The sequence below is a fragment of the Podarcis tiliguerta genome (genome assembly GCF_965153285.1).
Source record: "Podarcis tiliguerta genome assembly, chromosome: 8".
Taxonomy (NCBI): domain Eukaryota; kingdom Metazoa; phylum Chordata; class Lepidosauria; order Squamata; family Lacertidae; genus Podarcis; species Podarcis tiliguerta.
In genome coordinates this window covers 5,065,428-5,089,068 of record NC_139541.1, presented here as the reverse complement: position 1 = coordinate 5,089,068, position 23,641 = coordinate 5,065,428, and the positions used below count along the sequence as shown (strand labels likewise).

Sequence of the window (23,641 nt, the reverse complement as noted above, 5' to 3'; positions counted from 1 at the left end):
GAGGGAGGTGGTCTTTCTGCTTCACTCCCATTATTCCGACCTTATTGGGGGCCCATGTCTGCTGCCTTCCCCTTCCCACTCCACTCCACCCTCCTGGTTGAGCTGCTTGGGGCTTTGTATTGGTGTCCCACAAGCCCCAAATCATACTTGACTTTCCTGGAGACCAGGAACCTGATACAGCTTTGTTACAAGCCTGCAGTACTTTTTATAAAGTTTTATTTATGATGTACTTAAGAGGATTTTTCTTCCACCTTTCCAAAACGTTGCAAGGCAGCTCACAGCAAAAACCACAACAGCAGCAAAAACACACGCCTGGCTGTAACATTAAGAAACGCTAAAAGCAGCCAGTACGGTTTGAAATGATGCAGCAGATAAAAGCCACTTAAAAGGTGCACTTTGAAGCTAGCATTGCAAGGAAATTAAAATGCGAAAGTGTTATTATTGTGTTCCTGTACATCAGTTAGATAGTTTAAAAGAGGAGCAGAAGCAGCTAGAGGCAACAGAAGAAAATGGTTGCACAAGTGAGAATTTTGTCGTTGTTTCTCTTGTATACAGGAAATATTTTCCGGTTTCGGAACTGCTTATGACACCTCCTTGTTCACCACCCAAGCAGACCAACAGGGTATCCTGTGTTTGGGTATCAGGCAGGCTGTCCTGTGTCTGGAGTGAGAACTTTGCATATGGAGATGGGCATTTAAGAACCTAAGAATCTAAGCAGAGGCTGCTGGATCAAACCGGTGGCCCATCTAGTCCAGGACCCTGTTCTTGCAGAGGAGGCAAACTGGGTGCCTCTTCTGGGAAACCTGCAAACAGGATTCGAGCCCTCCCCTCCTGCAGTCTTACAATCTGTACATTTTGTATACGTCAACTGATACACACACAAACCCTCGGGTTCATTATATTCAGGGTTGTTAGACCCAGGGGTCAGCCAACTTTTTCAGCAGGGGGCCGGTCCACTGTCCCTCAGACCTTGGGGGGGGCCGGACTATATTTTGAAAAATAAATAAATGAACGAATTCCACAAATAACTCAGAGATGCATTTTAAATAAAAGGACACATTCTATTCATGCAAAAACATGCTGATTTAAAATGCAAACAGACAGAGGCAGCAGATAAAAGCCACTCAAATGCTGATTCCCGGACCGTCTGCGGGCCGGATTTAGAAGGTGATTGGCCCGGATCCAGCCCCCAGACCTTAGTTTGCCTACCCATGCCCTAAGCCTGGGGTCAGCCAACTTTTTCAGCAGGGGGCTGGTCCACTTTCCCTCAGACCTTGTGGGGGGGGCGGACTATATTTTGAAAAATAAATAAATGAACGAATTCCTATGCCCCACAAATAACCCAGAGATGCATTTTAAATAAAAGGACACATTCTACTCATGTAAAAACACACTGGTTCCCGGACAGTCTGCAGGCTGGATTGAGAAGGCGATTGGGCTGGATCCGGTCTACCCATGTAGACCCTCCCATGAAGAAGCATTTTCCAATTCTCCCTAGGACTGTCCAGCTTTGACTGCCTTGACCAGCCTGGAAAGAGCATTGGCAAATGTGCACAGGTGGTCCATCTCAGCTTTCCAAGGATGCTGTCCACATTTTTTGGCTTTCTTTATCCCTGCATTGAGGGAGGCGGTTGAGGAGGACGGACTCCAGGTGTTAGAAATATGATTTGTTGCAGGCATGATACATATGGAGGGGGGTGCTTCCTCAGGGAGGCCACAGGGTGATGTAGTGGTTCGAGTGTCTGCCTAGGGCCTGAGAGACCAGGGTTCAAATCCCCACTGAGCCCTGAAGGATACTGGGTGATCTTGGGCTTCTCACTGCCTGATCTTGGGCCTCTCACTGCCTCTCAGTCTAACCTACCTCTCAGGGTTGTTGTGGGGATTAAATGGAGAGGAGGAAAACCACATACAGTGGTGCCTCGCAAGATGAAAAGAATCCGTTCCGTGAGTCTCTTCGTCTAGCGGTTTTTTCGTCTTGCGAAGCAAGCCCATTAGCGGATTAGCGCTATTAGCGGTTTAGCGGCTATTAGCGGCTGTTAAAGGCTTAAGGGATTAGCGGATTAGCTGCTAAAAGGCAGCTTAGTGCCTTAGAAAAAGGGGGTGGGGAGCGGAAACACCCCCCCCCCAGGAATTGCAAGACATTTTCGTCTTGCGAAGCAAGCCCATAGAGAAATTCGTCCTGTGAAGCACCTCCAAAACGGAAAACCCTTTCGTCTAGCGGGTTTTCTGTCTTGCGAGGCATTCGTCTTGCGGGGCACCACTGTACGCCACCTCGAGCTCCTTGGAGGAGAGGCAGGGTAAAAAGGGCAATAAAGAAATAATGCATAGGAAGGGGTATTAAAAGGCAACGGTACCCCCTAACCGTTAGGTCCCATCGCAGACGATTCTGGGGTTGCGGTGCTCATCTCGCTTTATTGGCCGAGGGAGCCGGAGTACAGCTTCCGGGTCATGTGGCCAGCATGACTAAGCCGCTTCTGGCAAACCAGAGCAGCGCACAGAAACGCCGTTTACCTTCCCGCCGGAGTGGTACCTATTTATCTACTTGCACTTCGACGTGCTTTCGAACTGCTAGGTTGGCAGGAGCAGGGACCGAGCAACGGGAGCTCACCCCATCGCGGAGATTTGAACTGCCGACCTTCTGATCGGCAAGTCCTAGGCTCTGTGGTTTAACCCACAGCGCCACCCACGTCCCAGGAAGGGGTATAGTGAGCCCAAAACTAAATGCTACATTTTCATCATCTCATTCCAAAGGAATGCCACACACAAATTACGAAGTTGGCTTCTCACATACAGTGGCACCTCGGGTTACAGATGCTTCAGGTTAAATACGCTTCAGGTTAGACTCCGCTAACCCAGAAATAGTACCTCGGGTTAAGAACTTTGCTTCAGGATGAGAACAGAAACCGTGCAGTAGTGGTGCGGCGGCACTGGGAGGCCCCACTAGCTAAAGTGGTACCTCAGGGTAAGAACAGTTTCAGGTTAAGAATGGACCTCCGGAACGAATTAAGTTCTTAACCCAAGGTACCACTGCACTGTACAGTGGTGCCCCGCAAGACGAATGCCTCGCAAGACGGAAAACCCGCTAGACGAAAGGGTTTTCCGTTTTGGAGGTGCTTTGCAGGACGAATTTGCTATGGGCTTGCTTCGCAAGACGAAAATGTCTTGCGATTCCTGGGGTTTTTTTTCCGCTCCCCACCCCCTTTTCCTAAGGCACTAAGCTGCTAATAGCCTTTTAGCAGCTAATCCGCTAATCCCTTAAGCCTTTAATAGCCGCTAATAGCCGCTAAACCGCTAATAGCGCCAATCCACTAATCCGCTAATGGGCTTGCTTTGCAAGACGAAAAAACCGCTAGACGAAGAGACTCACGGAACGGATTCTTTTCGTCTTGCGAGGCACCACTGTATATGGAAAGTCACCAAAGGAATGAAAAAGGTATAGACCTATATCAAGAAAAATACAAACCAAATAAAAAGGAGGACACCTTAAAAAAGAAGAGTTTTTTGGGGGGTGGGAGGTGAGTGATCAGTGGTCCTATTTATTCTCTATATGCTCTCGTTGGCTCCTAGCCACAATGGCTGTGCTCTGTCTCCACAGAGGCAGGAAGGCTTCTGAATACCAGTTACTGCAAACCACAGGGTGGGAGAGGGCTGCTTTTGTGCCTGGATTCCTGCTTGTGGGTCTGGGGCATCTGTGAGGACAGGATGCTAAGCAAGGTGGGCCATTGGCCTGATCCAGGAGACTCTAGTTACGTTCTTACGTTACGCTGCCCTCGGGTTGTGTTTCAGTCTTGGCATCTGTTGCCCTGTGTGTCACAACGGCGTCTTCTGCACATAGCTGTCAGCGTTTCCCTTTTCTTAAGGGAAATTCCCCTATTTCGAATAGGATTCCTCGCAAGAAAAGGGAAAAGTTGACAGCTATGCTTCTGCAAGCCTCCGTTTCTCTGGCAGTGTCGCGAGCGTGACCTTCTGCCAAGAGACCCCCGAGGGAGAATGGATGGGGGCCCGTGTTCTCTCAGGAAGCAGCCTGGTGCCAGAAATAGCAGTTGCCTTTCGCCCTTGCTAAGAATGTGCCAAAACTTTGAAAGCCATCAGGGAGCGGATCTTCCGATTCTGCAAAGAGTAAATTTCCACAGCGGGGCTTCTGTTTCTTCCCCTGCAAGCTTCCGTATAGACTCAAACAGGGTGGATTTGATTCAAATCAAATCATATCAATTTAAATCAATAGTAAGACTTGATTTAAATCATATTTTTTTACAGAAAGGTTCAACCTTGCAGGCATTCTCTTAACATTTACAACCAGATGAAGGTTTCATTTTTGGAATAATAAATTTTCAGATTAGTTTTTACATCTATATCCAAAATTACTGCTTTGTTATATTATCAGAAATACCGTATTTTTCGCCCTATAGGACGCACTTTTTCCCCTCCAAAAATGAAGGGGAAATCTGGGTGCGTCCTATGGGGCGAATGCAGGCTTCGCGGACCTCTCCGCAAACTGCTGGCGGAGAGGTGCCTGCATGCGGAAGCCTGCGCGCGCTGAGCTCAGCGCGCCCAGGCTTCGCGGACCTCTCCGCTAGCAGCGGGAGCGCTCCCGCTGCTGGCGGAGAGGTGCCTGCATGCCGAAGCCTGCGCGCGCTGAGCTCAGCGCGTCCAGGCTTCGCGGACCTCTCCGCTAGCAGCGGGAGCCAGCACTGGGCTCCCACGGCTTGCAGAGAGCTGCCTGTTTGGGGGCTGGGGTCGGGGGAAGCTCGGGCTTCCCCAACCCCGCGCCTGGGGGGGAAATAATTTTTTTCCTTTATTTCCCCCCCAAAAAACTAGGTGCGCCTTATGGGACGGTGCGTCCTATAGGGCGAAAAATACGGTACATAATTATGAAATTATTGTTTATATTTGGACAACTTTTCTGCTGTACTTTGTTGGAAGGCGAAAAATAATCATTTCTTTGATAATAATTTAAACAATTTATTTAACTAAAACAATAATGTTATAGCATATGTATTCATGTTTGTTAACCGATGTAGTTAAATGATTTTTTTAAAATAAAAAACTGAGTTTTAGCACACATGAAAAACTTTAAACAAATCCTTATTTTCTGGCGAATAGCCTTTTGACTATAATGTAACTTAAATAGAAAATTATAATATTAATATTACTCAGTTTTATCCTCCATTTGTATATTATTATATATTATCGGTATATTATTATATATTATTATAATTTTGGAACACCTAACTGTGAAGATACATAGAATGAAAGGGTTTAAGGTCAGTGAGAAAGAGGAGGATTGGTCTGAGAAGATACTGAATTATTTGGGTAGGTTTGAACAATTTGGGGCAATTAAAATGTAAAAAGTTAAATAAACCCCTGTTTATTTAGGAGGGAGGAGTGTTAAGGTATATAGAAATGTACCTATGGTTGATTTGAACATGTTATAATTGAATATTATTGAATATGTATATTACTGAATATGTATACCCAATGCATCACCCGCCTGGGAGGTTTCACTGTTTGTGTTTCGGTTGTTGGTACAAAATATAATTAAAATAAATAAATAAATAGAAAAATATGTTTAGAAAGATTTTTCATCCAAAAGCATTTTATTTTAAAAATCCAATTTTATTTTATTTTTAAATCATTGGTTTTTATCCACCTTGGACTCAAGTGGTTGTTGAGTTGGAGACGTACCAATCTAGTCCAACCCCCTACATGCAAGAGTCACAGCCAAGGAATCCCTGATCTCTTTTGATGCTTTCCTTCCTCTGCAGATGGAAGAACTGGTGGGTGAGAGGCATCCTGACTCTGGCCATGATCGTCTTTTTCTTCATCATCATCTACCTGGGACCCATGGTCTTGATGATGATTGTAAGTCTTTGTGGTCTTTCCGGAATCTGATCTTTTCCCAATGGAGGCCTGGGGGGTTCGGGAATGGCTTCCTCTTGCCAGAAAGCAGGGCTAGATTCCACCTCCTCACGAGTTTAAAAGGCCATGGGGAAAAAGGAATGTGGTTGCCTGGTGCCTAAAACTATGTCCTGAAGGCTCCCGGCAAGACTCCTTGGGGAGATAATTCCACAAGCAGACAGCCATCCACTGAGCTCCTTGGAGAACAACGTGGGATATAAATGTAATACAGTGGTGCCCCGCAAGACGAATGCCTCGCAAGACGGAAAACCCGCTAGACGAAAGGGTTTTCCGTTTTTCGATGCGCTTAGCAGGACGAATTTCCCTATGGGCTTGCTTCGCAAGACGAAAATGTCTTGCGAGTCTTGAGATTTTTTTTCGCTCCCCACCCCCTTTTTCTAAGCCGCTAAACCGCTAATAGCCTTTTAGCAGCTAAGCCGCTAAGCCTTTAATAGCCGCTAAACCGCTAATAGCGCTAATCCACTAAGCCGCTAATAGGGTTGCTTCGCAAGACGAAAAAACCGCTAGACGAAGAGACTCGCGCAACGAATTAATTTCGTCTTGCGAGGCACCACTGTATATAAATACAAAAAAAAAATAAAAAAAAATGCAAGAATGCTTATTGTTCTCTTGAAGTGGCCCAGGAATTTATCAAAACTCATGCCCACCTGCTGTCTGTCTGTCTGTCTGTCTGTCTGTCTGCAAAAGCAGATTTAGGGGAACATGACTGGTTTGGTCGCACTGGGTGCAGAGTCTCAGGGGCACCACAACTATGATGTAGAATAGAAGTTGTATGTGAGTGCCAAATTTGGTGTCGTACAGGGCACTTAGGAAATTTGAGACCCCAAAGTCCTCTGCTGCTGTCTGTCTGTCTGTCTCCTAGGTGATGTGTGTGCAGATCAAGTGCTTCCAGGAGATTATCACCATCGGTTACAACGTCTATCACTCCTACGAACTGCCCTGGTTCAGAACCCTGAGTTGGTAAGTGGAATCAGATTTTGTGCTACTTCATAGAATCATAGAATCATAGAGTTGGAAGAGACCACAAGGGCCATCGAGTCCAACCCCCTGCCAAGCAGGAAACACCATCAGAGCACTCCTGACATGTGGTTGTCAAGCCTCTGCTTAAAGACCTCCAAAGAAGGAGACTCCACCACACTCCTTGGCAGCAAATCCCACTGTCGAACAGCTCTTCCTAATGTTTAGGTGGAATCTTCTTTCTTGTAGTTTGGATCCATTGCGCCATGTCTGCTTCTCTGGAGCAGCAGAAAACAACATTTCTCCCTCCTCTATGTGACATCCTTTTATATATTTGAACATGGCTATCATATCACCCCTTAACCTCCTCTTCTCCAGGCTAAACATGCCCAGCTCCCTTAGCCGTTCCTCGTAAGGCATCGTTTCCAGGCCTCTGACCTTTTTGGTTGCCCTCCTCTGGACACGTTCCAGTTTGTCAGTGTCCTTCTTGAACTGTGGTGCCCAGAACTGGACACAGTACTCCAGGTGGGGTCTGACCACAGCAGAATACAGTGGCACTATTACTTCCCTTGATCTAGATGCTATACTCCTATTGATGTAGCCCAGAATTGCATTGGCTTTTTTAGTTGCCGCGTCACACTGTTGGCTCATGTCAAGTTTGTGGTCAACCAAGACTCCTAGATCCTTTTCACATGTACTGCTCTCAAGCCAGGTGTCACCCATCTTGTATTTGTGCCTCTCATTTTTTTTGCCCAAGTGCAATACTTTACATTTCTCCCTGTTAAAGTTCATCTTGTTTGTTTGTTAAGCTCTAGAAGAAGTCTGGTTTCCTTTTTTTCCATGAGGATATCTCTACGCAGCTCTATTCTTCTAAACAGCTCAAGGTGGCTGCTGATGTTAACGTTTTCCTTTAAGACTGTTACCCAACAGTGCAGGGCAGTGCATCATGCCATATAGAAAGCAAACAGTAAACAATAAGAAAAAAGGAACCAATATAAATCAAGGCTCCTGTGTTTTCCAACACCAGGATTCGATTTGCAGCTTGATCAGCTCATTCAACCGGTTGAGGAAGACTTTCCCAATTTGGTTGAAGTATTTCTCATGAAAGAAGCCTTAGCAGCCTCTCTGAAAAAGATGACGTATATTCTTTCAGGTACTTCCTGCTCTGTGTGAACTACTTCTTTTATGGGGAGACTGTGACGGATTATTTCTTCACTTTGGTCCAGAGGGAGGAGCCCTTGAGGATCCTCAGCAAATATCACCGCTTCATTTCCTTTGCCCTCTACTTAACAGGTAAGCGGGACTCTAGTCTCACATTCGGGACTTAATGGCACTTGAAGTGGGTTCTTCAAGGATTCCTGGAGCCAGGCGGCAATATGGAGACACGGTGTCCTTTTCTCGTTGTTTTGATAGAAACACAGTCTAGCCCAATCGCCCACTTGGTCTGAGGCCAACCCTGTGATTGGCCAGGATGTACTGAAGGGGAGAAACACCAGGTTCTCATTTAATTAATTTCTCTGTTTCTGCTAGGCTTCTGCATGTTTGTTCTGAGCCTCGTCAAAAAGCACTATCGACTCCAATTCTACATGGTAAGAGAGATTTTCTCTTTTCAGAGATAATAGCTTGTGAAGGGAGAGAGAGAGAGAGACAGAGAGAGAGAGATGAAAAGGAGCAGGCTGTTCTTATCTTGCCTTTGACTGGCCTTCCCCAACCAGATGCCCTCCAGATGTTTTGACTACAACTCCCATCAGCCCTTACCAGCGTGGCCATTGGAGGGTACCAGCTTGAAGAATGCTTTTTTCTTTTTTTGTATTCCTTAAAACACTTTATGTATTTCCTTTGTGTGTGAACAACGGATGGAAGAATGGGGAGGCCCACAACTCCTGCCAGTCTTAAAAGTTTATTTTGCAATAACCTAGATCATCTTAAGAGGGACGCGGGTGGCGTTGTGGGTTAAACCACAGAGCCTAGGACTTGCCGATCAGAAGGTCGGGGGTTCGAATCCCCGCGACGGGGTGAGCTCCCGTTGCTCGGTCCCTGCTCCTGCCAACCTAGCAGTTCGAAAGCACATCAAAGTGCAAGTAGATAAATAGGTACCGCTCCGGCGGGAAGGTAAACGGCGTTTCCATGTGTTGCTCTGGTTTGCCAGAAGTGGTTTAGTCATGCTGGCCACATGACCCGGAAGCTGTATGCCGGCTCCCGCGGCCAATAAAGCGAGATGAGTGCCGCAACCCCAGAGTCGTCGGGGGTCCCTTTACCTTTAAATCTTCTTAAACACCTGAAAATGTATGCTAATGCACAAATGGATTAAGCATGAATTAATTAAACATGAGTTTCCAGGTAAACTCAGGCTTGAAGATGACCACCCCAGTGCCCAAATTATGAATGTAGTCCATGCCTCGGTAATTTCGGGGCTGGATTACTGCAACGTGCTCTTTGAGGGGCTTCTCTTGGGTCTTGTTTGAAAGCTCCAGGCGATGCAGAATGCAGTGGCTAGGCTGCTGATCGCAGCTTCTGGCCAATAACATGCGAGACCCTGGTTGAAGCATCTTCACTGGCTGCCCATCTACTGCTGAGCCAGGTTCACAGTCCTTGTATTAATCTACAAAGCCCGTAACAACTTAGGCCCAGAGTACCTCAGGAACCCTCTGAATCCTCATATCCCAGCTTGATCACCAAGATCATCGCTGGTCATTCCCCGTGTTGGTGAGGCTCATTTGACAACAGCAAGGAACTGAGCCTTTAGTGTCACCGGCCTAGTCCTGTGGAACTCTCTGCCACTAGAGATATAGCAGGCGCCTCCTGTGCCAATTTTTGAACGCCCGCAGAAAAGTTTTCTATTCTGCGAGGCCTTTGTAGGCAATTAAGAATAAATCATTCTGCAATGGGTTTATTGGTGTCTGTTTTAAATTTTTTAATGATTTTTATTAAACAGTTTTGTGTTTTTATTGCCGTACAGTGGTACATCGGTTTAAGAACAGTCCGGCTTAAGAACGATTTGATTTACAAACGCCGCAAATCCGGAAATGGTGTCTTGGTTTGAGAACTTTACCTCAGTCTAAGAACGGAATCCGAACGGTGGAAGGGCACTGGTGGCGGGAGGCCTCATTAGGGAAAGTGCGCCTCGGTTTAAGAACGGGTTTGGTTTAAGAACAGGCTTCCGGAACGGATTAAGTTCATAAACTGAGGTACCACTGTAAACTGTGTTGATTTTTTTTTAATGCCACAGAGGCACACACATGTTTTTATAACTAGATTAATAATACACAATGTACAAGGCTGTGAAGGGGCAGCTAAGGTTCCCACTTCTGTAAGCTATTACTGTAGCTTTGGTCAGGCCACGGCTGTGAGCAGCTAAAGGGGAGACCCTCCCTGGGCCTCTGCTGGAGAGGAAGGGGCTACGGAGTGCTTTGCCCATGTCTCAGGTTGCGTGGGAGGATTCAGTGGGCAGAGCCAACGCTGCTCTGGCGGTGTCTCCCCCAGATGTTGCTGGACTCCAGCTCCCATCATCCCTGGTCACTTGCCATGCTGGCTGGGGATGATGGGGGGGGCGGTCCAACAAGAACTCTGGACCTCGCCTTTGCTCAGTTCAAAAGGAGGCCTCTCTCAGCAGCTGAATTGCTGAGGATGCAGAAATATCTGGATCTGGTCTGCATGGGAGAACGAATGGTGGGTAGACCTTTGGTTTTTTGTTTTGTTTCCAAGGAAGGCATGGACAGTGGGCCTCTTGGGAAGCGCTGAGCAGTTTTGGAAGTGGGCTCCCTCGATTCCAGACTAGAGTCAAGCAGCCGTGTGTGTGTGTGGTCTTTTTCTAACGCTGTGCCTATCATTGTGGAACGTGGCAAATTCCCTGATCTTCTCTCTCTCTCTCTCATCAGCATTTTGGTGTGTGTTTTTGAGAAACGTTGTTTTTTTGCCCCCTGAAAACTGGATTGCATGCTGTTCTTTCTTTCCAGTTTGGCTGGACCCATGTGACTTTGCTAATAGTTGTCACCCAGTCCCACCTCATCATTCACAACCTGTTTGAAGGAATGATCTGGTGAGTTGGTGCTGCTTACTGACTTTCTGCTGTGTAGCGCAGGCCGCCGGGCTGCCTTGAAGGACAAAGAACATAGCATGGGGACAGGCCTCTTGCATGGGGCATCATTAGCAGGAGCAGGAATCAATGGGCCGCTGGCTCTTGCCTTGGGGCAACTGTTTGGGTTGGCATGATGAGATTTGGGGGGAGTTTTCCTGGCATTAACCAGGCAAAAAGGAGGAATCCCAGTCAGCTTTGCTGTGCATGCATGTGCTCTCTCTAAATATGAGGCAGCCACTCGGTGGGCCTTGCACGGGAACTGCTCTCTGCTCAGCAAAAAAGCAGGTATGCTTCGGGCATTTTCCTGCATGAAGCTTAAAGTTCAGCTCTTGCTTCAATCTGATTTGTAAGGCCAGCATAAGACCGGTTCTGAATCAGTAGCGCACTAGAGGCCCAGAAGCGACTAAAGCTTCTTGTCTGAAAATGCCCTTGCAACCTGAATTGTATGGTCTCCATCATTTCTGTCCTCAGGCTGCACACCTGCTCTTTTAGGGGAGTGCAACCCCATCCAGGACATGGACGCAGGTGGCGCTGTGGGTTAAACGACAGAGCCTAGGGCTTGCCAGTCAGAAGGTTGGCAGTTCGAATCCCCGTGATGGGGTGAGCTCCCGTTGCTCGGTCCCTGCTCCTGCCAACCTAGCAGTTTGAAAGCACATCAAAGTGCAAGTAGATAAATAGGTACCACTCTGGCGGGAAGGTAAACAGCGTTTCCGTGCACTGCTCTGGTTCGCCAGAAGCGGCTTAGTCATACTGGCCACACGGCCCGGAAGCTGTACTCCGGCTCCCTCGGCCAATAAAGCGAGATGAGCACCGCAACCCCAGAATCGGCTATGACTGGACCTAATGGTCAGAGGTCCCTTTACCTTTAACCCCATCCAGGACAGGCTGCCTACTCCGTTTCCTAACAAATTGCAAGTGTGGTGGCCTAAATGAAGCCACCAGATGTTTTAAAAACTGCAAGACCCTCTTGGGGCCCACGGTCTACTACTCCAACTCAGTCCAGCTAGGAGAAGCCCAAATGGCAATGAGTGCCGTCACCTAATGTGAGACCTGGTCCATGTGTCCCATCTTCTCCAGATTATCTTCTGGGATAATTCAGCATAGCAGGAATCCCCACCCCAAATAAATCCATTGGCTAACCTCTCCTAACGGCTATCTCTGAGTGAAACACTCATAGTTGGAGGGAGATCACTCTCATTTTGCCAGGTGCCAGAACAATTAATAACCATTCAAACCATGCCAGTATGAAATGAGAACACACCAAGGTTCCCACAACCAGTGTCTTTTCAGCTGGCTCTCACTTTTGCATTAATTGTAATTCCATTTGTCCAGAGGATAAGGATGGTTTTTGGCACTTAGCAAGTAACATGGACGCGGGTGGCGCTGTGGGTAAAACCTCAGTGCCTAGGACTTGCCAATCGTATGGTCGGCGGTTTGAATCCCCGCGGCAGGGTGAGCTCTCGTTGCTCAGTCCCAGCTCCTGCCCACCTAGCAGTTCAAAAGCACCCCTAAGTACAAGTAGATAAATAGGTACCGCTTTATAGCGGGAAGGTAAACGGCATTTCCGTGTGCGGCGCTCGTGCTGGCTCGCCAGTGCAGCTTCGTCACGCTGGCCACGTGACCCGGAAGTGTCCTTGGACGGCGCCGGCTCACGGCCTCTAGAGCGAGATGAGCACGCAACCCTAGAGTCGGACATGACTGGCCCGTACGGGCAGGGGTACCTTTACCTTTTTAAGTAACATGGCTATCAAAATACATTTAGCGTAGCTTGTCAATCAGCATAGCAAATGCAGCCGCTGGCAGGATTATCTGTTTTTATTTTTATTTTTTGCAGATCAAACCAATCTTCACACCCTTTAAGTGAAAACATAGCAACTAAAGGCTAAACTAGGCATGACATTCAGAAATGCCAACCTTAAAAAAATGCATCAACAAGGGGGTTGGGAAGGCAAGCTAATAAACATTGGGATTGCAGCAAACATGGAGAGAGAATTTAACAATATCCTCCCTGCAGTAGACCTGGAGAAAAATCTTCCCACAAAACTAGTATTTGCAGGGGTTGGGGAAAATCCCTCTGGACGCTAGCAGGAAATTTCCTTTCAGGGCAAATAGAAGCTTCCAGCTGTAGCTTTTAGCATCATGTATAGTTAGTCCCTGAATGATAATGATAACTATCCAAATATTTCTCGGAACCATGATGTAAATTTTAGCACAGAATGCAGAGACGTGTTTAGCACAGAAAAGCAAAATCTAGCTTTGGCAGCTAATATCTTTGAAAATAACCGAGGGGAGGGGTGTGAAAATCCATACACTTGAATGGTACTTGTGGTTTCTGAAAGCCGAAAGATCTGCTTACCAGCATATAAATTCTCATTTAAACTGAGGTTCGAGAGAAGCTCTGGGCCCTTAATTTGCGTCAGGAGTTCTTTCTACAAAATGAAATCATGAAAGCACTATTAGGAGTGGGAGTTTTGCTGATTGAAATGGCGTCTGCTGGTTCAAATGAACGCATTCATCCACCCATCAGGGGACGGGCTTCCAGAGTGCGATTTCTAAATTAGCAGTTAGAACTCCCTGCTGGCAAGGAGATCTCTAGATCTGAGCCACAGCTGCGGGCTGCTGCCCCTTGCTGTCGTCAAGTGTGTTTTTCTCCAATCCAGACAGGTCCTTTGAGTGGCTTATCTAGGTCTTTTTTCCTTCCCCGCTATCTAGGTTTATCGTCCCAATTTCCTGCGTCATCTGCAACGACATCATGGCCTACATGTTCGGCTTCTTCTTTGGACGCACTCCGCTGATTAAGGTCGGTTCTGGTCCCGAGATGGATGAACAACTCTATTTTTTAAAAATTAATAATATTTATTAGAAGTTTAATAGTTACAGGAAAAAAAGGAAAAGAAAAAACAATAAAAAATTAACAAACAATACATCAAAAACAAAAACATAAAAAGACAATACATCAAAACAACAAGAAAAACAAAAACATTTAAAAACACATCCAATATTTCCATATCTTTACCTTTCATTTACTTGTTTCATCGACCTCCTCACACCTCCCTTTTTTGTATTCTAGTTCAATTAGCTATTTCAGCAAATCCTTTCCATCTTTCTCAATTTTTTGTTGTATAATTTATCTTAACACAATCTAACTTTAAATTTTCCACTTTGGCCCATTAGCAATCAATTTTTGCTTAATTCTTTATAACATTTCTGCTAAAACCATATAACTTCATTCCAGCATTCTTCTAACATTCATTAATTTTGCAGTGTTTCTGTAAATATACTTTAATTTTTTTCCAATCTTTTTCCAACAACTCTAAGGAAAAGCTGTTTTCAGCATTGGGTTTGAATGCGTGCCAGGGCATCCAGCCTGATTGTGCTGTGTGAGTGTGTGGAGTGTGTTTGGCAGGTGCACTGCAGCACAGGAATGTAGAGAGCTGCGTTATACTGCGTCAGACCATTGGTCCATCTAGTTCAGTATTGTCTGCACTGGCTGGCAGCAGCTCTCCAGGCTTTCAGGCAGGAGACTCTCCCAGTCCTACCTGGGTATGCTGTGGATGGAGCCTGGGTCCTTCTGTCTGCAAGATGTGCCACTGACCTATGGCCCTTCCCCAACACTAATATTAATAATAATTTATTATTTATACCCTGTCCATCTGGCTGGGCTTCCCCAGCCACTCTGGGCGGCTTCCAAAAAAGTATTAAACTACCGTAAGACATCAAACATTAAAAGCTTCCCAAACAGGGCTGCCTTCAGATGTCTTCTAAAAGTCTGGTAGTTGCTGTTCTCTTTGACATCTGGTGGGAGGGCCTTCCACAGGGCGGGTGCCACTACCGAGAAGGCCCTCTGCCTGGTTTCTCGTAACTTGGCTTCTCACAGTGAGGGAACCGCCAGAAGGCCCTCGGTGCTGGACCTCAGTGTCCGGGCTGAACGATGGGGGTGGAGATGCTCCTTCAGGTATACTGGGCCGAGGCCGTTTAGGGCTTTAAAGGCCAGCACCAACACTTTGAATCGTGCTCGGAAACAAAACTTAGTTTTGGGACTTCTGTCCCGTCCAGTTTGTTCATGGAGACTCTGGTGGCTTCTGCAGCTCCTCCCTTTTAACCTTCTTTCCTGTTCCTGTGTCTGCAGCTCTCGCCAAAGAAGACCTGGGAAGGCTTTATTGGAGGGTTTTTTGCCACCGTGGTGTTTGGCCTGCTAGTAAGTTGCTTCTTTCCCTATTGGTTAAGAACAAAAGTTGTGTTGGACCTTGGAGCAAGAGGCAGTGTTACCCATAGAGCTGCCTGATGGAGATGGATGGTGGAAGTCTGGGGCCTGTTGAGGGCAACAGACCTGCCCCACAGAGCACTGTCAACCCACCAGGAAGTTCTCTGAATGGTAGCCTGCTTTTGTGGATTTACAATCATCACCTGAGGCCCTTCTCCGTGTGCTCCTGGCGGGTGGCGACACGAGAATGGGCCTTTATAGTGGTGGCTCCTCGTTTCTGGAATGCTCTCCCCATGGGGAGCAGGTCTACTGGCGCCAGGCAAAAACTTTCCTCTTCGACCTAATCTATTGCCTTTTTGCCTGGGTGGGATTTTTTATGTAGGTGGTGCTTGTTTTGCTTCAGATATTGTAAGTCACTTGGAGTTGCTGTGGCAAAAAAAAAAGAGCAACAATTTTGATAATAATAGTAATTCAGTTCAGGAATCCAGAACTGAAACACCCAAGTAGCTATCCAATAGAACAATAATATTTGGGTTCAGAGCCTGAAAGCAATGTAGGCAAAGCATAAGAAGAATTCACACATTTCTGTCCTGTCTTGTTCCCAAGGCTCCTAGCCAGGGGTCAGCAAACTTTTTCAGCAGGGGGCCGGTCCACTGTCCCTCAGTCCTTGTCGGGGGACAGCCTGTATTTTGAAAAGGAAAAAGGAGCAAATTCCTATGCCCCACAAATAACCCAGAGATGCATTTTAAATAAAAGGACACATTCTACTCATGTAAAAACACACTGATTTGTGGACCGTCTGCGGGCCGGATTGAGAAGGTGATTGGGCCGGATCTGGCCCCCGGGCCTTAGGTTGCCTACCCATGGACTAGCCATGCAGCTGGTCCACTTAATATAAATATCTGAAGGGCTGTCCCATGGAAGACGGAGCAAGCTTGTTTTCTGCTGCTCCAGAGCGTAGGTCCTGAACCAGTGGATTCAAATGACAAGAAAGGAGATTTCAAATAACCTTTAAGAATACAGTGGTACCTCGGGTTACAGACACTTCAGGTTAGAGACGCTTCAGGTTACAGACTCCGCTAACCCAGAAATAGTGCTTCAGGTTAAGAACTTTGCTTCAGGATGAGAACAGAAATCGTGCAGTGGCAGCGGGAGGCCCCATTAGCTAAAATGGTACCTCAGGTTAAGAACAGTTTCAGGTTAAGAACGGACCTCCGGAACGAATTAAGTACTTAACCCGAGGTACCACTGTATTCTGCTTGGAAGAGTGATTTGACAGTGGAACAGACTTCATTGGTTGCTGGTGGACTCTGATTCACTGGAAGTTTTCAAACAGAGGTCCGATGGCCATGTTCAGTGAAACCGGGAACCGACTTGTCTGTTCTGACTGTCGGACCCATCTTCTTCAGGAAATGCAATGGCGCTCGGCACGCTTTCGTTGTGCGGTGCTGAGTCATTCCGCTTCTCCCGGCTGCGGCAGAGTTTCTTCGGCAGCAGTGTGCCTGTGTGTACGGATTTAGCATCACGGCAGTAAAACTCTTACACATCTTCTTCTATTCTACGAAGCTTTAACGTACAGCAGCAAAACAGTAAGTCAGCCAGGAGAGAGCGATGACACGTTGCCGCTCCTTTGCAGCCAAAACAGAAAGTGAAAGTAAGTTCACATTCGTACGTGATGTCATTTCCCTTGAGCTATTAACCCTGTAAGCTCTGGGACACACCTCACAGGCCAGCTGCCAGGGATTCTCTAGCTCTCATTCCTGCTTACAGGCGCTTGGACTAGATGGCCCTTCCAACTCTGCTGTGATTCATATCAGAGTTCCTTGGCAGTGATTGACCTTTTGCCTCTTCCGTTTCCCTCTCCGCTCCCCCCCCCAACCCAGCTGTCGTATGTGATGTCTGGATACAGATGCTTCGTGTGCCCCGTGGAGTTTAACAACGACACCAACAGCTTCACTGTGGACTGTGAGCCCCCAGAGCTCTTCCAGCTGCATGAATACAACATCCCCTTGGTTTTCCAGTCTGTCGTCGGCTGGGTAGGCATCCAGGTGGGAGCGTTCAGGTTTGGAAAACTTCTGAGAACATAAGGAGAGCTTGCTGGGTCAGGCCAAGAGCCCAGCCTGTCCAGCATCTTGTTCTCAGGGTGGCCAACCAGATACCTATAAGCCAGGACCCCTGAGCACAAGGGCCCTCTTCCCCTCCTGCGTTTTCCAGCAACTGGTACTCAGAAGCATTGCTGGTTCCAGCATCCTAGCCTAGTAGTCATTGATAGCCCTCTCGCCCATGAATCTGTCCAACTCTCTTTTAAAGCCATCTAGGTTAGTAGCCATCGCTGCCACTTGTGGGGGAGAGTTCCATAGTTGACATCTATGTGCTGGTGCATGATTTCTTTTATTATCATTAGTTCATTTACCCGTATTTTTCGCTCTATAAGACGCACCAGACCACAAGACGCACCTAGTTTTTTGGAGGAGGAAAACAAGAAAAAAAAACACATTCAGAATCTCAGAAGTCAGAACAGCAAAAGGGATCGCTGCGCAGTGAAAGCAGCAATCCCTCTTGCTGTTCTGGCTTCTGGGATAGCTGCACAGCCTGCATTCGCTCCATAAGACGCACACACATTTCCCCCTACTTTTTAGGAGGGAAAAAGTGAGTCTTATAGAGCAAAAATCACATTTTTCTCCAGGAAGCTCAAGGTGACTCTTCTTCTTCGCACAGCAACCCTCTTGTGGGGATGTTCAGGGATGCAGGAGAGGATATTTTGTTTGATTATATCCTTTTCCAACTTGTGTTAACAAGTTCCAGAATTTAGCAGAGTAACATTCCCCTTTTTTAAACTTGGAGCGGATGCGTTTGCTCAGGCTCGCTAAAGCCTCTATAATAACTGTTCTGGTATTTCCCCCTTATTCCCTCATAAAAGATAAGACACAACACAGTCTTCTATAAAAGTATAAAAAGAGTTTACTCACATTCTGTTCACAATCAGATCCCAGAAGGCAGACTTAGCTTAGAAAAGTAACATACACCTGGAAACTATCTCATAAGGAGACAGTCCTTTTGTCCTCTCTTGGCTGGAAGCCAAGAGAACATCTTTGGCTAAGCAGATGTTGCTTCTTTGATGCATGTAGTCAAAAAGAGAGAGATGGCTGCCCTGCCCTGTGCTTTTGTTGTTACCTGCACAGGTGAGGCCACACCCACCTCTAGTCACATGCAGAGGAGGTCTGTCCCAGCCCAGAAGGAAACAGGAAGTTTGCCTGCTGGCTGGAGAAACATTCCTCCCCATCTGTAAACATGTTCACTCTAGGAATGTTGTACTTTACTGCTCTTGAGTTTCGCATCCCACACCTCTGAGGCAGGATAGGCTGAGAGGCAATGATGGACCCCTGAACTTTATGGCCAAGTGAGGATTTGAACGCTGGTCTACAAGGTCCTAGTTCAACAACCTAACCATTGTGCCACACTGTTTTACTAAAGCGGGTGTGTGCGATGATTGACGACTACCAGCTTATACATTCAGCAGAATCAAGCATCTTTCCCCGGACTGTACCAGGGCAAGTGAGGGACGGTCTGAATCTACCCTACAAAAGCAAGCTCCTTTGTTGAGAAAATGAGGACGTTTGAGAGAAATGTTGTGCCTCTGCGTTTTGCTAGGTGCTGATGTTGTGGGAAGGGGATGTGTGCGGGGGGAAAGGATTTGTGGGGAGTATATATATATACTCAATTGCAGTCCAAAAATGGTACAGTCCAGAAAAAAAGAACAATTCTGCTGAACTTGTGGACACTCAAGGAAGCTGAATGTTGGGTGATTCAGTACAGATGAAGGAAAATGTTTCTGCACGCATTGTTAAACTAGGGAACTCCCTTCCGCAGGAGACACTGACGCCAACAAACTTGGGTAGCTTTCAAAGAGGACTAGGCAAATTCTTTTAGGAGAGTGCTCTGCTCATGCTTCTGAATTCCTGTTGCTGGATATCGCAGGAAGGAAAGAGTGTTGTTGTGCTTGAATCCTGCATGCAGGGTAACTGGCTGATGAGAACAGGATGCTGGACTAGATAGGCTGTCCTTACGTTCTTACACTGGTTTGACATCATCTGATAGGAAGTGCCTATAGAGGGTGGTGAATACAGCACAAGATATTATGGGCTGTCCCGTGAATCCGCTGGATGAAATAGCGGAAGAACGTTGTCTCAAGAGAGTGAGGAAAATTCTCAGGGATGATTCACACCCTGGCCGGCACTTTCTTGATCTCCTGCCCTCAGGCAGAAGATATAGAAGCCTGATTAGTCGCACCAACAGGGTAAAGAACAGCTTCTATCCATGGGCTGTTAGGCTGCTGAATGAAAAGATAACAACAGGGCAACTGACTTTCGGGTTTGGTGGGTGTGTAAACGAGGGAAATTAAGACTAAGAGAGCTGAGTGGGGGTTGCTTGTGTAATCTCACTGTATACAAGTTGTGCAAGTGACAGTAAAGAATTTCAATTGAAAGTCAGTTGTAAGATTTGCAGAGCCGTTTTCCAGCTCACCTACCCACCGGTGTGAGGTTCTGGCGTGGCAGAGCTTCTTCAACTGACAATGCCCCCCGCCCCCTTCTCCTTTCTCCAGAAAACAGTTCGGATGTACCCCTTCCAGATCCACAGCATTGCACTCTCGACTTTCGCCTCCCTCATCGGTCCCTTCGGAGGGTTTTTTGCCAGCGGATTTAAAAGAGCTTTCAAGATCAAGGTATGGCACAGCTGGAAAGGGAGGTGGCCTTGAAAGAGCATGGTCAGGATGGCAGGTCTATCGAACCCGCTTCAGTTCTAATAAAACGTTCCCTGGAATATATTTGTTATCGTTTTATTTCTCTGTATCCTGCCTTTTCCCCAGACGGGGACTCAAGGCAGCTTACACAGATTAAAACAACACAGATAAAGTACAAAAAAGCTAAAAACATGTAAAATATTATTTTTAAAGTAATTAAAACTCTAATGGAATAGTTATCTAGATATTATATTATACCCCACTTTTATTATCTACATATCAAAATGTCTTGCAGTGATAAAATGTACAGTTTACAAAACTTAAAACCGTTTTTGCTGTATATGTAAATTTACAGGGGGTTTTTCTATAAAAAAATCAGATGTTTATATAAAATGTAGGAGCTTGATTTCAAAAACAGAAATCCTTCTCCTTAAAGTCTGGGTTAGAAAACAAGAAGTGAAACAATTTAGATTCCATAACTTCCAATGGGGTGTGAACAGACTGAGAGATTCTTTGTTTGGTAGGGGCTGATGGGGTTGGAAATTAGTGATGATCTTTTCCTCCTCCCTGTTTCCTGGTGTCAAGAGGGCGCAGGTGGGTTTGGATCAGGAATCCCCTCTACCTGCCAGGGCATACACACTCTCTACTTTTCTCCCTCAATTGCGCAGGACTTTGCCAACACCATCCCAGGGCACGGAGGCATCATGGATCGGTTCGACTGCCAGTACTTGATGGCCACCTTTGTGAATGTATACATTGCAAGCTTTATCAGGTGAGATGATGGTATGGTTTGGTTTGGTTTGGTTTGGTTTGGTTTGGTTTGTTTGCGGGTCGCACCATCAATCCTTGGGTTCTCTTTTTCTCAAAGTACAGTGGTACCTCGGGTTAAGTACCGTATTTTTTGCTCTATAAGACTCACTTTTTCCCTCCTAAAAAGTAAGGGGAAATGTGTGTGCGTCTTATGGAGCGAATGCAGGCTGTGCAGCTATCCCAGAAGCCAGAACAGCAAGAGGGATTGCTGCTTTCACTGCGCAGCAATCCCTCTTGCTGTTCTGGCTTCTGAGATGCAGAATATATTTTTTCTTGTTTTCCTCCTCCTGGTGCGTCTTATAGAGCGAAAAATACGGTACCTATTTTGTTCTGGAGATCCGTTCTTAACCTGAAACTGTTCTTAACCTGAAGCACCACTTTAGCTAATGGGACCTCCCGCTGCCACGCGATTTCTGTTCTCATCCTGAAGCAAAGTTCTTAACCCGAGGTACTATTTCTGGGTCAGCAGAGCCTGTAACCTGAAGCGTATGTAACCTGAAGCGTATGTAACCCGAGGTACCACTGTATATGTTTATTGGCTTTTGAAAATGCAGCCGTAAAAAGGCAAAGATATGTACAGCTCATTAAAAGGAGAACAAAGAACCACAACTGCGACTGAACGAAGTACAGAGGTTTTTTTTACAACAGCATCGATATTAAGAAATAAACATGGAGTGATGGGTCAGAGTGAAATCAGAACAGAAGCCATTAGTAAGAGAATTAATGGGTTGGGGAAGGGAGCAGTCAGAAACAGGTCTAGGCTAGGCAAAAGAAATATCCATAAGGAGGAAGGCAAATATCCCTCCAGAGCTATGCGTGAGTCATTGGAGGTTTGTATAATACGCTCTTATTGCTTTTAAAAGTTACAAATGACTCGCTCCAGGTGCCCGCCGGGTCCCACGGCCACGGACTCACTCTGCCCGTGGTTTCTCTTGATGGGTTGTCGCTGCGCCGTCGCGAACAACCCTTTTCTGCGGTGCCCCTCTTCAGAGCTCGAAGAGGTCCGCCATCACGGTTTCGCGCCGCGAAATCACGAAAGGAACCCCGTAAGGGGCTCCGGAGTGAAGGAGGGGGAGTGGTGCTGTGGGTTCATCGCTCTTTCTGCGGAGGCGAAGCCGCGCGGCTGTCACGGATGAGCGCTGATCCTTCTTCCAAGAAACATCGGGCTGAAACATCAAACCCGTGAGTAAGGACCTAAGATCCTACAAATTAATTCGGAAAATTTGGCTGAAAACGGGAGACGAGAAAGAGGAAGTCCGTCTTCCGGCACTGCTTGCAAGATCAAAGCAGATGATCTAAAGAGCGGAAAGCGCTGTGAGTAGAGAAGCTTTCAAGCTTTAAATTGGGACTTTCGTGCACATTGGAAACTTTCCTTTTAAGAATAAATACAGCATAAATTGGACCTGAAGTGGTCCCCCAAGGGGCAAGGGAAGACTCTAACTCCATATTCCCGGGTGGCCGGTCAAAGTTGTATAAACTGCGGAACTGTTGCAAACTTCCAGACACTTTTTGTAATTGGAAAGTGTAACTTTGAGCTTATTTAGCTGAAGTGGATACATTTGCAGGCACCTTGCTGGAACTTTGTTACATGTTTAAAAGTGCTCTGCAGGACTCTTTTCTTAGTGCGTTGGAACTAATTCGCCTTTAAAGGTGCTTTCAAAGGTGCTTTAAAGGTGCTTTCAAAGTTGGAACAAAGGGACTTTGATGGCGGAAAAGTTACCTTCTTCTCACTAAAATTTTGGTGGCACTCCCCCTAGAGGATATTGGTAATATAGAGGCCTGGGAAAAGTTTTCTGTTTATCCTCTCTCAATGGACTGTTTTTAAATTTGGGCTTGTCTTTCCCATGGGACTATAACATTTGACCTTGAACATTGACTGATGAGTGGCGCAGGAAAGACAAGAGCAGCCAAAGCTAAAGAAGCTAAGGAGAAAGAGAAAGCAAAAAAGCAGGCACAGCTTGTTCAAACAACTTTAACTCAGGGACGCAGATTATCAGTTCCAGCTGTGCTTGCGACACAAAAAGTAGAAACCGAAAAGCCTGAAAAATCAGAGGAGGGAGATATGGCAACAGGAGGAGCTGAGGGTGTACTGAAACAAGTTTTGGAACAATTGGCAGTGATAAATCAAAAAATTGATAATCAATCAATAAAAATTGATCAATCAACATCCTCAATCCAGAAGTTGACAGAGCAGGTTTCCCTACATAACCTAGCAATTGAAAAATTGCAAGGAGCATCAGAAGAGAATCGTAAACTGGCAGGGGAAGCCGCTCAAATTGCAATATCGGCTAAAAAAGAGGTTGAGGAAGTTAAAGCGGAAGTCAAACCTCTTTACAAACAGATAGGTGACCAACAAACCTATCTCTCATTGGTGGAATTGAAAAATCGGGAGACTAACCTCAGGCTGAGGGCAGTCCCAGAAATTGAGCAAGAAGATTTGATTGGACTCTTGACAACAGAGTTTACAAAGTTCTGGGATCTAAAAGAAGAAAGTGACTTTAAAATTGTATCGGCTTTTCGGTTGGGAAGATTGGTAAGAAAAAATAGATCCAGAGACTGCTTAATAGCTTTGAGATCAAGGGAAGAGAGAGACAAAATACTAGGCCTACACTTTAAAAACTCAATTGTGATACAAGAGAAAAGGGTGGAAATTTACCGAGACATTCCCAAACAGTTATTGGATTTGAGAGCCACCTATTCAGAATTGGCTAAATTGTTGAGACTTAACACAATTCCTTACAGGTGGGAGTTCCCACAAGGACTATCATTTACTTACAAACAGAAGAAGGCTAAAATAAGATCCAGAGGACCTACAAAAGTTCCTGCACGACCACGGAGAAGATCTCCAAAAAGAAGCAGCAGCTAATTGGCCTTTACCCAACCCAGGTGGACCAACGCCTGCACCTTCGGAACCAGAGGAGAAAGAAGACAC

The 23,641-nt window shown here is 46.3% G+C and overlaps 1 protein-coding gene across 2 annotated transcripts in view; it reads left to right on the top strand.

Moving 5' to 3' along the window:
- Window positions 1–23,641, top strand: part of CDS2 (CDP-diacylglycerol synthase 2) — a 57,139-nt gene that overhangs the window by 24,154 nt on the left and 9,344 nt on the right. For both annotated transcript variants that reach the window (XR_014514515.1, XM_083454106.1), the window contains exons 3-12: window positions 5,766–5,862; window positions 6,782–6,879; window positions 8,030–8,169; window positions 8,407–8,465; window positions 10,833–10,915; window positions 13,667–13,754; window positions 15,084–15,152; window positions 17,042–17,194; window positions 19,762–19,881; window positions 20,568–20,671. Coding sequence is in view for 1 of the 2 variants with exons in the window: in XM_083454106.1 (XP_083310232.1) it covers window positions 5,766–5,862; window positions 6,782–6,879; window positions 8,030–8,169; window positions 8,407–8,465; window positions 10,833–10,915; window positions 13,667–13,754; window positions 15,084–15,152; window positions 17,042–17,194; window positions 19,762–19,881; window positions 20,568–20,671 (1,011 nt within the window). In the remaining variant the exon portion in view is untranslated. The remainder of the gene's footprint in view (window positions 1–5,765; window positions 5,863–6,781; window positions 6,880–8,029; window positions 8,170–8,406; window positions 8,466–10,832; window positions 10,916–13,666; window positions 13,755–15,083; window positions 15,153–17,041; window positions 17,195–19,761; window positions 19,882–20,567; window positions 20,672–23,641) is intronic.